This window comes from Cupressus sempervirens, chromosome 9, assembly GCF_028749045.1.
Source record: "Cupressus sempervirens isolate cs-2001-9-10 chromosome 9, ASM2874904v1, whole genome shotgun sequence".
In the NCBI taxonomy this organism is placed as follows: Eukaryota; Viridiplantae; Streptophyta; class Pinopsida; order Cupressales; family Cupressaceae; genus Cupressus; species Cupressus sempervirens.
This window is the reverse complement of record NC_143126.1, coordinates 201,071,069-201,089,082: the sequence shown is the minus strand read 5'-3', so window position 1 is coordinate 201,089,082 and position 18,014 is coordinate 201,071,069. Positions and strand designations below refer to the sequence as shown.

At 39.6% G+C, this 18,014-nt stretch overlaps 1 protein-coding gene across 4 annotated transcripts in view; it reads right to left on the bottom strand.

Annotated features, from left to right (window-relative positions):
* Nucleotides 1-18,014, bottom strand: part of LOC149538180 (nicotinamide/nicotinic acid mononucleotide adenylyltransferase-like) — a 254,735-nt gene that overhangs the window by 79,777 nt on the left and 156,944 nt on the right. For 3 of the 4 annotated variants that reach the window (XM_089799556.1, XM_089799558.1, XM_089799557.1), the window contains exons 8-10: nucleotides 17,182-17,258; nucleotides 16,659-16,760; nucleotides 16,406-16,464 (exon numbers count right to left, since the gene is read on the bottom strand). In XM_089799556.1, coding sequence (XP_089655682.1) covers nucleotides 16,406-16,464; nucleotides 16,659-16,760; nucleotides 17,182-17,258 — 238 coding nt within the window. The remainder of the gene's footprint in view (nucleotides 1-16,405; nucleotides 16,465-16,658; nucleotides 16,761-17,181; nucleotides 17,259-18,014) is intronic. The other variant, XM_089799559.1, reaches the window with a different exon arrangement.

Below are 18,014 nucleotides of genomic sequence, written 5' to 3'. Positions count from 1 at the left end.
TGGGCAGTTTGTGGCTATTTGGGTTATATTTTTAATATTTCTTAAGTTAGCGTTTAATATTTAAATAAGGCTAAATTAATAGCCATTTTGGAGTAATAAGGGAATTTTGGCCTCTTCTGGATGCGTATCCCATGTTATGATAGCCCGTTGGAAAGGTCTTGAAATTCTCTAAATCTTCCTCTTTGGTCTCAGGGCAATTCGGTGAACGGATTTATTACTATGGTGAAAAAGGTCATTTTCTAGTGACATGGTCACTTTAAAATAAGATTTAATTCATTTTTTATAGCCAACGCCAATTGGGAGTCACTTTAGGGTTCGAATTGCTTTGCAAGGGGTTATAAGGAGATGGGCGCCATTTCTCATCGTTATGCATATTTTTCAAACACTTCTTTTCAGATTTGCTCTGCTTGAGCGATTTGCATTCTGGGACGCAAACCCCAGGGTAATTGCTGGTTGGGACGTAACCCTCAGCAGCATTGGGTATTGGTTTGTCAGTAGTTTCAACAGTATTCAGGAGGAAGGTAGGCGCCACTTCAGCTTGAGCCTACAGTTTGTTTTGTTGGGCATGTTCTTTGGCGTATGGGAGGTGAATTCTAGCAACCGTACACTGCCATTTCTTGCAGCCGTACTTGCAGCCATACTCTGTCATTTGCAGCACTTGGATACATAGAATAATCAGTTACTCAGTAGCAGACTCTTGCATCTTATCAGCCCGTTTTCATTAGCCAGTTGTGGCGTCATTGTTAGAGGAAATGTATTGGATCTTTTATTTGGCTCTATAATTCAAAGATCTGCCTGGTACGATTTGTATCAACTCTGACTTTACTGCATATTGTTATTTATTTTCAAACTCTTTTCTTGCCATTTGCTACTTCTCATTTCTATGTGGAATAATCATCAAAAACACAAAAACAAACAAACTCTTCTGCATTTCCGTCTAGTTCTACAAGAAAACATTAATAAACAGGAAAAAACAAAAAAATAAAATAAATCTACAGCAAATTTGCAGCAGAGATCCATCAGGGATCTTTCAGTGGTATCAGAGCCTACATCCTGCCAGCCTGTAGGGTTTGTGAGAAATTGTCACAACAAATTTTGGCATTTGGGTATTGGATAAAAGTTTTTGATAACTCATTTCAGCATCTGGGTAGTCACTAGTTGGTGGATTGAATACAAATCTATGCATCCTGGTGGAGAAATACACAGATTCTACAAGTGCAGAAGAAACCAGTGGCAACCAGAGGCCACCAGAGACGCACAGATACCAGCTATGGGTGAGGCACAGGGTGCTGCTGGCGACAGCATGCCTACAGAGGCAGAAGAAAGAGAGATGGTGCGGACCCTATTCACTACTCAGCCCCAGGATCGCTCAAGCTCTAGACAGGTTACAGGATACCTTGGAGCGTTTGGAGATGGGTGGACACAGAGGCAGGCAAAGTAGATCAGTTTCAGTGGCTGGTAGTCAGCACAGCCATCAGTCCCATTCTTCAGTTGGGAGCTCCCTTCATTCCAATAGGAGGCATCGCCATCGTACACCTACTACGAATAGGCCATTGCTTCCCCAATTCATACCAGGTGAACGACCAGCGCAAGTGGAACCACCAGAAGTGAGGTTTCAGGAGTTAGTTTTGGCGGCCACAGCTGAGTGGAGAGCTCTACCTCCTAAGGTTAGGGACGTCTTCCCTCTTCCCTAGTATTGTGCACAGCGTAGAGATACAACCAAGTTCAAGGAAGATCGTGGTAATAGACTACCACAACAGCAGCAGAATTATGACCTCAATAAAGCTACTGGGAAGATTACATTGGCCCCATATAATGGCTCAGGAGACACTAGTGCATGAGCTTGGGTCCACAAGCTGGACATATACCTTTCATTGAGGCCCATGCCTAAGCGTGAGGCTATTCCATTTGCTGTGTTGCATTTAGAAGGGATTGCCTATGATTGGTGGCACCATGGATCGGTCACCCAGGATCACGCCTTAGTTCACTCCTATGCTGAGTTCACCGAGCGACTCATTGCACGATTTGACCGTAAGGATACAGAACTTTATTACAGGGAGTTGGCTCACCTTAAACAAACTGGTCATGCAGAAGCCTATATTAATGAGTTCCACATATTGCAATTATGGTTCCGGATATGCCCCAAAAACGTAGTGTGATGTTGTTCATTGAGGGTTTGCAGGATAGACTAAAAGGATTGGTACGTGCTTTCCAACCAGCTACTCTTAAGGAGGCTATTGATGTGACATTGAGATTGGATACTGTTCCCACTTCTTATCAGGCAGATAAGAAACCATTTAGAGATTCACGGCCTGCACAAAAGGCCAATACGACATAGAACAAAGGAGGGACCTCATCTAAAACTCCTTGGGTGAATTAGGAGACAAGGAATGAATTGAGGAGGAAAAAGTTGTGTTTTTCCTGCAAAGAACCATGGGAACCAGGACACCATTGCATGGGTAAAGGAAAGATTCATTTGATTGAGGTGACTTCTGAGTTAGGGGATGAGGAGGTTCCTGATACTAATATTGAGGATAATACAGAGGATGTTGAGCAGTTTTCGACACAGTTGGAGTTAGACACCGCTGAGCCTGTGGCATCAGCTAAAGTAGCTATGGCTACCCTCTCCAGTTATCCTAAGTTTCATGCCTTCCGGTTGAAAGGTACACTTAAGGGTAAGCGGATCACCATTTTGGTAGACACAGGTGCTACACATAACTTTATTGATCAAAAATTAGTTGAGAGGCGGGGCTTACAGTACGAGGAGTTTGGTGGTTTTGGAGTGAAGGTGGTTGATGGTGCCATTTTGGGTTGTACCAAGCAGATTCCACAGCTTAGTATTCAGATGGGAGATTATACTTTGACTAATGACTTCTATGTGCTTCCCATAGAAGATTATGATGTGGTTTTGGGCATGCAGTGGTTACAGGGTATTGGGCGTTACATTATTGATCACCACCGCATGTAGTTAGAGTTTCTTTCTGGCGGGCAGAAGGTGATTTTGAGGGCAGCGTCAGATGGTGGACCCAGGGAGGTGACTTCTCGCAGGATGGAGACCATCCTTAGGCATAATGATGTGCTTTGGGCTACACACTGTTTGGTTAAATCCAAAACACCCATATCTCAGGATGGCCGTGTATTTCATGTGGACATTCAGTCAGTGATGGATCGTCACAGTAGAGTGTTTGGTGATATACGTCCTGGAGTGCCACCAGATAGAGGGTTTGAGCATGGTATCGAGTTGGAGGATGGAGCGAAGCCAGTGATTACTACCTCTTACCGTCATCCTAGAGCCTATAAGGATGAAATTGAGAAGACTATTCATGAGCTATTGGACATGGGTTTCATTCGACCTAGTTCCAGCCCCTTTGCTTCTTTTATAGTACTTGTTAAGAAGAAGGATGGGACTCTACGGATGTGTGTAGACTATAGAGCTTTGAACAAGAAGATAATAAAAAACAGATATCCCATTCCGTGCATTGATGAGTTGTTAGATGAGTTACATGGGGCTGTCTACTTCTCTAAGATTGATCTTCGTTCAGGTTATCATCAGATAAGTGTACGAGCAGAGGATGTACACAAGACCGCCTTCCGTTGTCATTAATGGGCACTATGAGTTTCTGGTAATGCTTTTTGGCCTTACCAATGCACCGGCTACTTTCCAGTCCTATATGAATCATATCTTCAACAAGCAGTTGAGGAAATCGGTTCTAGTGTTTTTTGACAAAATATTGATTTACAACAGTACTTGGGAAGACCATCTCAGACATCTTGGGGAGGTACTTACCATAATGGAGAGTCAGTCTCTATTTGCTAAGCTTTCCAAATGTGAGTTTGGATTGGGGGAGGTGTTATATTTGGGTCATGTGATCAGTGCTGAGGGGGTGAAGGTGCATGAAGAGAAGATTCAGACGATTCAGAATTGGCCTGTTCCTCGAAACATTACTGAGTTACGAGGATTCCTTGGATTGTGTGCTTATTATAGAAGATTTGTGAAGGGTTTCTCACAGTTGGCAGCACCTTTGACAGATCTCACAAAGAAAGGATCGTTCAGATAGGCAAAACAAGCACAGGGGGTCTTTGATAGACTTAAGGAGGTTATGAGTACTTGCCCCGTTTTGGCACTACCTGATTTCTCACAGCCATTTGTCCTGGAGTGTGATGCATCGAGTTTGGGTATAGGAGCGGTGTTGATGCAGAATAAACACCCCATTGCCTATGAGAGCAGGAAGTTGCAAAATAATGAAAAGTTGTACTCTACCTATGATAAGGAAATGTTGGCTATTATGCATGCGTTAGCCAAGTTCAGACATTATCTTATTTGCAGTAAATTTATGGTGAGAATAGACCATAACAGTCTGAAGTATTTCCTAAATCAAACAGCGCTCAATGATCGACAACAAAAATGGGTTAGCAAAATTCAAGCTTATGACTTTGATATCGAATTCATAAAGGGGAAGAATAATACTGTGGCTGATGCACTCTCAAGGAAACCTTCATTGGCTGCCCTATGTTCATTGAGCGAGATTTCAGCAGATTGGAAGGCTCAACTTTTAGTTGAATACTCCAAAGATCAGCATGCTTGTGAGATTATGGAGGGATTGATAATGGATGACAGATACAGTGTGGTAGATGATATTATCTACTATAAAGACAAGGTTTACCTTGTTCCGAGTTCTCAGTTGAAGGAACAAATTTTGCATGCTCTCCATGATATTCCTACAGCCGGACACCCACGATATGGTAAGACTTACAGGGCAGTACGTGAGAGATTCTCTTGGAAGGGTCTCAAAGATGATGTTTTACACCATGTCCGTGAGTGTATGACTTGTCAGCAGAACAAGTCGGAGCATACCTACCCAGCGGGATTATTGCAGCTCTTGCCTATATCGGAACAAAAGTGGACAGGGATCTCCATGGATTTCATTATAGGTCTTCCTTGGGTTCAGGGGAAAGATTGCATCTATGTTGTTGTGGATAGGCTAACAAAGTATGCCCACTTCTTTCCCATTGCATTAGATTTTACAGCATCGCAAGTGACTGAGTTGTTCTTCAGGGAGGTGTTTAGACTTCATGGTCTTCCCAAGACCATTGTGAGTGATAGGGACAACAGATTCATGAGTTCCTTCTGGTAGGAACTCTTTACACTAGCTAGTACTTCGTTAACACCTAGTACTAGTTACCACCCTCAAACGGATGGGCAGACAGAAATAGTTAACAAATGGGTGGAGGGATATTTGCGTAACTATGTGTCAGGGCAGCAAAAAGCATGGGTGCGTTGGCTGCATTTGGGCGAGTATTGTTATAATACTACGCATCATATGTCCATTGGCATGATGCCTTTCAAAGCTCTCTATGGATATGAGGCATTATCTTTCATTGATTTGGCATTTGGTGACAGTAGAGTTCCCTTGGCTCAGGATTGGTTACAAGAGAACCAGGATGTCATGAGATCTCTTAGGGAGAATTTGTAGCAGGCCCAAAATCAGCAAAAGATGTACGCTGACAGGCACAAGATTGAGAGGGCATTTGAGGTGGATGATATGGTCTTTCTGCGTTTACAACCATATCGGCAGACCACCCTAAAAAGGGGGGGAGCTGAGAAGCTCAAACCACGTTTTTATGGTCCATACAGGATACTCAGGTGAGTGGGAGAGGTTGCATATGAGGTTGAGTTACCACATGGCAGCAAAGTTCATAATGTATTTCATGTATCTTGCTTGAAAAAGGCCCTTGGACAGCATATTATAGTTTCACCCGAATTACCTCCTATGGATGAGGAAGGTAAATTGATTTTGGTCCCTGATGAGATTCTTGAGGTGAGGGAATGGCGGCTGAGAAGCCGGGTGATTCGAGAGTATTTGGTTCGATGGAGAGATCTTCCCATAGAGGATGCCACCTGGGAGGGTGAGAGCATTTTACAGCATCCTGCATTACAGTTGCTTGTGGGCAAGCATCTCCGAGAGGGGAGGACTGTCATGTCCCCACTCTAGCTCAGTCTAACAGAGACATGTGAGTCAGCTTATTATGGGGTCTTGTAGGTTGACAGGGTTGGATAGAGACCCAGTATGGTTATTTTAGTGTTGGGGACTGTGTTTTCTGGTGGGTATTGATCAGTTGAGTGACGTTCCTTGTTTTTAGGAGGCAGTTCCTACATTTATGGGGTTCATTCCTACTTTTTAGGAGGTATGATCATGCCCAGGGCTAGGTTTCCATGAGATAACCCTTTGGGTTTAGTTTCAGAGGGATAGGGCTTATTTCCTAAATTTTAGGAGCATCCCTAGATTTTAGGGATGAGACTGCCAATGGATCCTTGATTTTCGACTTCAGTCACAGACAGGTGACAAGATAATTTTATGGTTTGTGATGTCAGTTGGGCAGTTTGTGGCTATTTGGGTTATATTTTTAATATTTCCTAAGTCAGTGTTTAATATTTAAATAAGGCTAAATTAATAGCCATTTTGGAGTAATAAGGGAATTTTGGCCTCTTCTGGATGTGTATCCCATGTTATGATAGCCCGTTGGAAAGGTCTTGAAATTCTCTAAATCTTCCTCTTTGGTCTCAGGGCAATTCGGTGAACGGATTTATTACTATGGTGAAAAAGGTCATTTTCTAGTGACATGGTCACTTTAAAATAAGATTTAATTCATTTTTTATAGCCAACGCCAATTGGGGGTCACTTTAGGGTTCGAATTGCTTTGCAAGGGGTTATAAGGAGATGGGCGCCATTTCTCATCATTATGCATATTTTTCAAACACTTTTTTTCAGATTTGCTCTGCTTGAGCGATTTGCATTCTGGGACGCAAACCCCAGGGTAATTGCTGGCTGGGACATAACCCTCAACAGCATTGGGTATTGGTTTGTCAGTAGTTTCAACAGTATTCAGGAGGAAGGTAGGCGCCACTTCAGCTTGGGCCTACAGTTCGTTTTGTTGGGCATGTTCTTTGGCGTATGGGAGGTGAATTCTAGCAGCCGTACACTGCCATTTCTTGCAACCGTACTTGCAGCCATACTCTGTCATTTGCAGCACTTGGATACATAGAATAATCGGTTACTCAGCAGCAGACTCTTGCATCTTATCAGCCCGTTTTCATTAGCCAGTTGTGGCGTCATTGTTAGAGGAAATGTACTGGATCTTTTATTTGGCTCTATAATTCAGAGATCTGCCTGGTACGATTTGTATCAACTCTGACTTTACTGCATATTGTTATTTATTTTCAGACTCTTTTCTTGCCATTTGCTACTTCTCATTTCTATGTGGAATAATTATCAAAAACACAAAAACAAACAAACTCTTCTGCATTTCCGTCTAGTTCTACAAGAAAACATTAATAAACAGGAAAAAAAAAAAAAAAAAAAAAATCTACAGCAGAGATCCATCAGGGATCTTTCACATGGTTAGCTAAAATGGGGACATCACATGTTTTGTAAATATGTTGAAAAGAGAAATAGTGAGTGAGGCATATAGTGAGCGAGGCATTTGTAAAAGAAATTTTATTCATAAGCCAGTGAGGTACTTCAAGTGATTTTATTCCCTAAAGGATTTTCACTTAGGACAATTACTTGTACATGTTATTTTTCCTTACAACTCATTCTTTATAACCTACATTGTATGATTAAGATTTAAAAAAATATTCAAAGTGTTAATTGTACTTTATAATGTCCTCGTCATAAAATAAATGTATTTAATTAAACTTTGTTAATGGACCGATTGATTTAATATATCTCGGACCCATTTTTGATTTAATTGTTTTTGTAGGTAGGTGTGGCTGTTGGCTATCTTTGTACAACCTTGGAAGGTTTATCTGATGGCTATTTAAGCACGACATGTAGGTAGTTGCTAGGTATGCAATTTGGATTATTTCTTTGTATTGTGAATTCCTGTTGGACTTCTAGATTGTTTGCCATTTTGGAAGTGAAATACCTTCCCTATTTGGCTCTTGTGGTTTCGGTGGGATTCATCCCTAACCCTATTCCGTTATTGTAATTCTTGGCTCGGATTTGGCAAGTCGGAGCTTCATTATTGTTTGCAAGCTACATATTATCTGATATATCTTATGCGTTCTAGTTACTTCAATCTAGCATTGTTTGTGTATTGGTCTCATGTGTGTTAGTTTCGTCTCCCTTAGGCATCTTGACCATCTTCGTACTTCATTCCCTGTACAACCTTCTACCTCAATCCGCACTGCATTCCCTTCACATCTTTGGTATCTTACTTCACCATCGTTAGTCCCCTTATCATCCCACGTATGACCTGCATTATTGATTGTACGCACTGCATTATCTACTATTGTACGACCCCTAGGAGACTCTGTACGGTTGTCAACTAGCTTCCATCCCACACCGTACGGCTTCAGTTGTCTGTACACCATCCTCCCCCACTCACTGTATGGTACATGCATTCACTGTGCCTCACACCTCCTATAGCTTCTATTGTACGACCTTGATTGAATATCGTACGGCTGCACACATCTCCCACCGTACGACCCTGTTCCCCTGCTCACCATACAAACTCCCAGACATCCGTACACGCCATCTCCCTCTGTACGACCTTCTTGTAGATCTTCCTTGCGGCTACTCAGTGAATGTGACTAATCATCTGACAACTACAAAAATGAAACATCATAGTGGTACCAGAGCTTTTGATTCTGCCAGCCTGTGGAAGTGAATGCAAGTTTATACTCGAAAGAGAAGGCGAAATAACCCTATTCGTAGAATGGCAAATCATCAGGATCCTACAGCAGAACTCATGAATCTTTTAAGAGAGCTCAGTAGAAACCAAATACAAATCAACGAAACCCAAAGGTTGATGTAGGAAACACTACAAAAATTATCAGAGGGAAAGACAATAGAACAAAATGGGCATAGCAACGACTCGGTTTCGGGGAGGACAAATTTTCAACCCTCTCGTTCTTAACCCTTGATACCCATCTTCCTTCCAAGGACAGAAGCACCTTGGAAAGAAAGAGAGCCCACTTTTCAGGAAATGCAAGAAAAACTTCGAGAAGATTGGTGGAACGCAAATTGGAAGGTGATATATCTTATACAGACTATGTTGATCTAAGAATGAGATATTCTGGAGGGGGAAATCGTGGTTATTTTAATAATAATCTTAGGAGAAAGATCGGAAAGGTAAACTTATCACCATTTGATGGATTTGGAGCCATTACCACAAAGTCATGGGTTTTGAAGGTAGAGACCTATTTCCAACTCAATCCGATGCCCAAAGAGGAAGCAATCAAGTTCACAACACTTTATCTTGAAGGAGTGGCACATGAGTGGTGGCATCATGGATTGGTCACTCTCGGTCACGACCAAGTAACCTCTTATGTCAAGTTCACTGAGAGACTCATTGACCGTTTCGATGGGAAGGATCCTGAGCTAAACTTCAAAGATCTAGTGTAGCTAAAGCAAATAGGCACGGTAGACAACTACATCATTGAATTCCAAAGGCTATTAGTATTAGTCACAAACATCTCTAAAAGACGTCAAATTGTGTTATTCATGGATGGGTTGAGAGACCCTTTGAGAGGCTGGATCAAAGGGTTCCACCCGTCTGCACTCAACGAAGATATTAAGAAGGTGTGTGACATGGCCGCATCTTCCTCCAAAACTCATGCAATTACACCAACACCATCCCCACAAGAAGACAAAGACAAGGAGACAATTTAGAAAAAACCCCAGTTTGATAAAGATTCTCAACAATGTTTACCGTACGAGTAAAATAAATCAATGCATACAGATAGTGGAAACACGAACAACAGAACTCTTCAGATTATTCGCATATGCCAGAACATTACATTATGCTTCATAAGATGAATGATGAATGATGATTTACAATGATCCCAGACGGATATAAATACTATCCGCCGAACCTTCTCGAAGGAGTTCGTCGGCCACAAACATTATGTCCGCTACAAACTATTTACCCGTCGGCTACAGAATACAGAAACACCGACGACAATCACCCCGTCGGCTACAGAAACACCGACGACCATCACTCCGTCGGCTGACACAGTTTTTTTCCGACGACATCATCCCCCCCAAAAGAAAAAATCGTCTCTGGACGACAATTATAAAATATCTGAGATAATTTAACAACCAAAATACATTAACAGAGTGACTACAACAAAAAATCTTCTTCTGTCACATCACTTCCACATTCATCCAATTACATCTGTAGCCTCTACTAACACAATACTGTCTCCTCAAGCTGACCTTGATAGCCACTCGTGCTGCTTTCTCTGCTTCCAACACTGGGTCCACTGAGCTAAGTGTCGCTGTACTGCCTTCTGGATGACCCACTCCTCCCGAGCTGTCTATGCATCCACCAAGACAGCCTCTCGGCCAACACCTACTCCCAGTGCCTCTGGTATACAAACACTTCATGCCTGCAGTAGCTCCAAGTCTTCATCAACTAGTCATACGTCCCATGAATGATATCCGCAACGACTGGGGGTCCAGGGGGCAAAGCCCCCGGCGGGGTCGAGGGGGAGCGCCAAGACCAAATTAACACTCCGAAACCCACACAAAACTGCATGGAACACACCATTTCTGTCATTTTCTGCCGATTCTACACTCTTTCTGGCAACCACTGATGCTTCTCCTTTCCTTTGGCATCATCTGCTACTCATTCTGAACTGTTTCAATCTGTCGTTTTTTTTTTTGTTTTTTTCTAGAAACAAAAAAAGAAAAAAAAAAGAACAGCACCTCAATTTTGCCTCTAGGTGTCGCCATTCTACAATGATGATGATGAAAGAGCCCTCAGATCATTTGGCGACCGTACGGGTAAAATAAATCAATACATACAGATAGTGGAAACACGAACAGCAGAACTCTTCAGATTATTCGCATATGCTAGAACATTACATTATGCTTCATAAGATGAATGATCAATGATCAATGATGATTTACAATGATCCCAGATGAGATATAAATACTATCCGCCGAACCTTCTCGAAGGAGTCCGTCGGCCACAAACATTATGTCCGCTACAAACTATTTACCCGTCGGCTACAAAATACAGAAACACCGACGACAGTCACCTCGTCGGCTACAGAAACACCGACGGCCATCACTCCGTCGGCTGACACAATTTCTACTGACGACAGGCAAGAGCTCTAGAGGAAAAAGTCTGTTTTACATGCAAAGAACCATGGGGCCCTGGTCATCGATGCCTTGGGAAGGGAAAGATTCATTGCATTGAGGTGATTCCTGATGACGACGAAGGACAACTACCGGCAGCAACTGATGAAGAAATTACCCAGGAGAGAATAAATGCTTTGATACAAAAGGGGGTTCCATTGCTACCCTCACTACAATGACTAGAAGTGGTATCTTCAGGGTTTGTGGCATACTTCACGAAAAACAAGTCCCAATCATGATTGATAGTGGTGCCACACTCAATTTCATCAATTCATCTTTGGTCACTAGTAAAGGCTTGCGCACAGTTGAGCATGGAGGATTTGAGGTTAAGGTTGCAAGAGGAACCTTGTTACCTTGCACTCATGTGATCCCACAACTATAAATTTATATGGGAAACTATACCATGACAGATGATTTCTTTGTCATAGATTTGGTTGATATTGATATCATATTGGCCATCCAGTGGTTGGAAACTCTTGACCAGTACACCAAAAGTTTCAAAAGGATGGACTTTTCATTAGAGACGGATGGCAAGAAGGTGCTGCTAAGAGGAATGTCAAATAAAGGATTAAGGGAAATCACAATCAAGAAGATGGAGGCCATTTTTAAACATGATTTGATCTTAGATGTTGCAAGTAAAAACATGACAGTTAGCACCTTACCTCATTCCTTGGATAGTTGGTGGGCCCATCTATTGGTCAAGTACTCCAAGAACACTTTTGCATGTCAGTTGATGGATGGCTATGTAAGCGATGAAAGATACAAAGTTATTCATGACATCATTTACTTCGGTAGTAAGATCTACTTAGCACCTAACTTGGAACTGAAGAAGTTGATTACGGAAGGTTTCCTACAACTGGATTTGCATTTGCTTGAGGACAAGCAAATTTTGGGACAGGAGGATTGTAATGTCCCCATCATAAAATAAATGTATTTAATTAAACCTTGTTAATGGGTTGATTGATTTAATATATCTCAGACCCATTTTTAATTTAACTGTTTCCGTAGGTAGGTGTGGCCGTCAGCTATCTTTGTACACCCTCAGAAGGTTTTCTCGATGGGTATTTAAGCACAACATGTAGGTAGTTTTTAGGAATGCGATTTGGATTATTTCTTTGTACTGTGAATTCTTGTTGGAGTTTTGGATTGTTCGCCATTTCAGAAGTGAAAGATCTTCCCTATTTGGCTATTGCGATTTCGGTGGGATTCATTCCTCGCCCTATTCCATTACTGTAATTCCTAGCTTGGATTTGGCAAGTCGGAGCTTCATTATTGTTTGCAAGCTACATATTATTTGATATATCTTCTATGTTCTAGTTACTTCAATCTAGCACTGTTTGTGTATTGGTCTTGTTTGTGTTGGTTTCGTCTCCCTCGAGTATCTCGACCATCTCCATACTTCATTACCTATATAGCTTTCTGCCTCAATCCACACTGCATTCCCTTCACATCTCCGGCATCTTACTTCACTATCGTTAGTCCCCTTATCATCCCACGCACGACCTGCATTATCTACTACCATACAACCCCTAGGAGACTTTGTACAACTATCAACTGGCTTCCATACCACACCGTACAACTTTAGTTGTTCGTACACCATCCTCCCCACTCATCGTATAGTACATGCATTCACTGAGCCTCACATCTCCCATAGCTTCTATTGTATGACCTTGATTGAATACCGTACGACTGCACACATCTCCCCTTGTTCATCTGCTCACCGTACCAACTCCTAGACATCTGTACACCCCATCTCCCTCTGTATGGCCTTCTTGTAGATCTTCCTTGTGGCCACTCAATGAATGGGACTAGTCATCCGGCAACTGCAACGAATAGAACATCACATTCCGACAAACATGTCATATGAAATGGCATCGCATGAACAAGAAAAAGTTGCAAACTAAAGAAATTATTGGTTCTTGTGATTGCACATTCAACATCTTTGCAATTGTCATGGCATCCCACTAGTCTCCCCCCTTCCTCTTCTAGAATCCTTACTACTAGCATAAACTTAGGTCTTGTTTCACCCTATATAATAATATTAATTGTCTATTTACCACTACCTTTTGAGCTATACTTAACCCTTTTTGTTGGAATGCCCAAAGAGTGGTTAGATACGTTGGTGTAGCTCCTTTGAAATATTTGTTGCAAAATGAGACAAATCAAACTCTACTTGCTCCTATTTCTCTTTAAAATCCATCTCAAGTGGTTATTAGTTTCAAGAGGTTTTAACAGTTTGAATGGGCCCTTCTTATAGGGTTTGAAGATGTAATTGAATTCAAATAGATTGTGTATATCCCACATCACAAACAACAATCCCAAAGCATAATGAATCTCCAACTACTGTTTGTTGCTAATATTTTCATTTTCACTACCCCTTTTGCTATTCATGTTGTTTGACAAAATATGTCATGAGCCATAGTTGATATGTGTAGAATATATATATATATATATATAACTTAAGTATGTATTTATTTTTTTAGCTATCAGCCAATAATATATTATAAAGTGAATATAATTCATCAATATAACATTAATGTATATATAATATTAATCTCTAAATATAAATTTAATCAGCATCAATAATATTAGTTAATAAATATCAATAATAATCAAATCCAAATATTTATTTTCTTAAACCAAACACTGTTGGTTAGGGCAGAAAAATCATTTGTTAATTGATGAACTCTAAACTATCAACTCTCCACATAAGCATTGATCATGATAGTAGGAAGGTCAGGACCTGTAATTGGGAGTGTTGCTTTCCCTTCCACGCATGGGGGTATAAAGATTGGTTCGGAAATAAAGAAAAGGACATTAACCAAGACGGATCATGCTAGTTTATATATTGAAACAAAGGGCACTGAGAAATACAGAAACCTCATTTCTCCATAGTACATCAGCGATTATACTAATAAAATAGTTAGCTATCTAAATAGGAGCAATTGTAAGTAATGATGTGGCAACAATTGAAGAGTTGTTAATATAATTGATTAGAAGATATATAACTTATGCTAACATTAACTAATCTAAGAGATATAATGCCTATAAGGAATCAAATAATTACTATATATTTTGACCAAAATAGATTATTAATACAGCGATTACTATTGCAATGATACAGTTTGTAAAGAAAATGATTAGGGAAAGACATAAGGCATGTCTTTTGGCATTATGGCTTATCATCCCAGAAAGAAGGTATACAAATGGCATTCACAATTATACTGGGGGGGGGGGGAGGGGGGGCCGGGGGCGGCATCGGAGGATCAATAAAGAAATTGGATCATAGACTATAATATATATATATACTGATTAGTAATCAGATGGAAGATAAGAAATCAAATATCTTTCACACTCTTCAAGGAAGAGTAAGGAATTTAATATTTACAATGCTGGTAAGCATTGGCTGACAGAAATTATATGATTGCATATCTACGAGCTACATAACATTATAATTTATACTATAACGTGTCTGTGGATTAAACACTGATATACATATCAGTATTCTATTAGGGATAGGAAATTCCTACATTATGCTAAGATATTCATTATTACTCTAGTGATGAAGAAGGAAGGCTGAAGAAACTCAAGGAATGGCGGTCAAAATCCAAAAAAGGGTAGTTTCCAAGATAGAGTAGGGATCAGTGACCTTGAGTGCCTTCTAGGCATAGTCCCAAGATAGGATAAGGGCTTGGATTTGTAAGCTTTGAGGGAATCTATGAATTGGTCTCTAAGCGTGCCATGGATTGTATTAAGACCTCCTCTTTCCTTAGTACAAAGTAATAGCGGATCAAGCTTAGCAACGAGAAATATAGACAGCATATGAAATTAAATTACTTAATAAATAATACAAATGGATGTTTGTCCCTACTTATATCATATATTTATGGAAATCAAAGTATTTTCTTGATGATCCAAATTAGGATATAAGAATTGAGATTACTTCAATAATAATTGAACTCAAATTACTGGGGGACACTACGAAATAACAGAGTGCAAACTGAAAAAAGTTAATTAAATTAAAAATCTTAAGTTCAAAATTATGAAAGATTAACAAAAAAACCTCCATAAAAAATTAACCTTCCTCATGGTGGCTATTCTTCTGCTTCTTTTCACAGCCACCACTCTTTCCTGTCCTCTTCTACTCTATCACTCGTCACTGCTGACAATTTTTTATAGGTGGCAAGTCAAAAATTATTTCCTTGTTTTTATGGGAAGACATTTTTTAGGTTTTTGAAAGGAGTGTGTGGTCCTTGTGGATCCAACACCGTGCTCATGTTAATAATTTTTCAATGAAATGGGAAACAAAAAGTTAATGAGTTTCCCAATAGAAGAAGAGGGATAGATGACTGTCCTCAGATGTATCCATCTATCAAACTGATGTTTCTGGGGCATTTTTGGTTGGCAGGTGGAGATTGGAGACATCTTGGGGATGCTGCCCTGCACCCTCAAACTGTCTTCGGAATGTAGACAACAAGAAAAGTCCAGAGAATGCATCTCTATGCAATAGATTGTCAGTTGTTTAAGAAAGAGTAAATTTGTTAAAAGAAGAATATCATTCACACTGCTCATTCTTGAACTATGAGAAATAGATTCAGATTTAAATTACATTTTCTAGGCCTCTCTTTTGTGAGAAAAAGTATGGAAAAACACTCACGACCTTGATGATCTGTGCCATCTCTAGAGGCTTCTAAAACCCATGACTGATATGTAAGGTTCAATTACCTTTGAGTTTGAGAATGACATCTATAATCTATCATAAATATCTATAACCGATTTGCTCAGATAATGACCCAGAGCTTGGTTCACTGCATTCTTGGTCCAAATCCCTTATGATACAAGTATGATCTTACAAATCAGACCCAAGTTTGTCTGGGAATGCTGCAGAGCATCCTAAGGAAAATTCAAGCCCAATTTGCAAGACTCAAGACTGACCGTTAATGCCCAAAATGCCTTAGTAAGTTTTAATTTCTTTATTGACTTCATAATTTGACTTTTCTACATAAGAAATTCAATCCCAACCCCAAAATTGAACTATAAGATTACACATTCCCAAAATGTGCCAATCAGGTACAGATATTATCATTCTAAAACCTGATATTAATTGTGCTAAAAGATTGATTCAGATACAAAAATGTAGAGTTACTTTAACTTAGTACAATGGGTTACATTAGACCACAACAATGAAAAGGCAAATGTGTACTAGAAAAATCAAACGATGGATGTATAATTATCCTATGTGACTGTTAATGACAGACCTGGCTTTTGTAGACGTAATTCCATAATTAATCCAATCATCCACAACAATGATATATTTCTGCAAATGGGACAATGCAAACATAAGTCTTTATACCTGACTAGGACACTCGCTTGTTCTCTTTGAAAATACAGATAAATGGGTAAAAGGAAATAATACTGTGGTGGAATATAATTGTGTGTTGTATTAGCATATATTGTATATGATCAATGCAAATAATCAATCGAATGCATGCAACAGTTTTTGTTGTATACCCTATTTTCATAAAGGAAATCATGATCATATATGATTTTTCTGACACTGTTTCCATTGCTTGAAATACAAACAATCCCATGCTCCTCACAGAGAGCCTCAATCTGCATTGAATAGGAAACTGTCAAATTGTAGTGCAGTTAGCTCAAAAAGCAATGGACACAAGTCATCTAGTGTTTCTTCACAGGAGTTATAACTGGAAAGAGATTCTATGGCAGGTATTTTATCTATTTGCATGTCTTAAATATCAATTTGTTATCCTAAATCTCAATTTCACCACACTTGACTACACATGGATATTAAACAATACACATCTAACACAAAGTTCATGATATTGGTGGCCTATACATCTTAGTATAAAATAAACTTGTCACATCACATGAATTGCAGATAAAAACATTTTTTTGACTTGTTATATATTACAATAAAATCACTGAGCTCATAACACTGAAAGAAGAATAAAGCACATCCTCTACACAGCTTTAATAGTGATCAAATAAAAAGAGGATCAAGGATATCGCAAACCTGTCCTGAATTTGCACCAGTTCTAGCGATTGATTCCAATACATCCGCTTCGCATAGCAGCATTACTTTAATCTTTTCTGCAGTCAGCACTCCATAGATTACAAGTCTGCATTATAAGCTGCTAGGTTTGAAAGTATATCACATAGAGGATTAAACAATAAAGGCAAATAAACAAACAAACTCATCAATGGAACCTTTAAGGGCCATAATTGCGATACATATGGGACTTTTACACTTCATTTTGTCAATAATTAAGTGCAAATTTTATAGTTTAATATTTCAATTTGAAACTACTAACAACTAAACTACAGTAGGTTTCTTGTAGATGCCATTACAGACAAAATGGGACATAGACATACACAGTAAAAGATTATACCCAGGAAGAATAAAATAAATGGAAAACATTATAACATGAAATCTATTGCACAAAGAACACTTCAGAGGGGGAAAATGTATTTCAATGTTAAGTCACGCAGAAGTAAAAACATTCTCTATAAAACATGCAAGATCAAAACCAGCAAGTGGGGATTCATTTAGCTATTTGTACTTCAGAATTAAGTTTTTGGGCTGATTCAAAGACCACTCATTCCAGCAAATAATTCAAATTGAAATTTGTTAATACTTTAAGTGTTTCATTTTCTGAATAGAGGATGACCAAGTTCCATGAGAAAGTCAAATCGGGGTTGAAGCAATGAATCAACTGTTTTAAAATAGTTAAAACATAACCCCCTCATAAAACTAGCAGTTAAATACAAATGCTGTCTTAAAAAAGGAGCATATACAGTGTCAAGAACAACATGAAACTGAAAGAGAACATAAAATAGTTGCAGCAA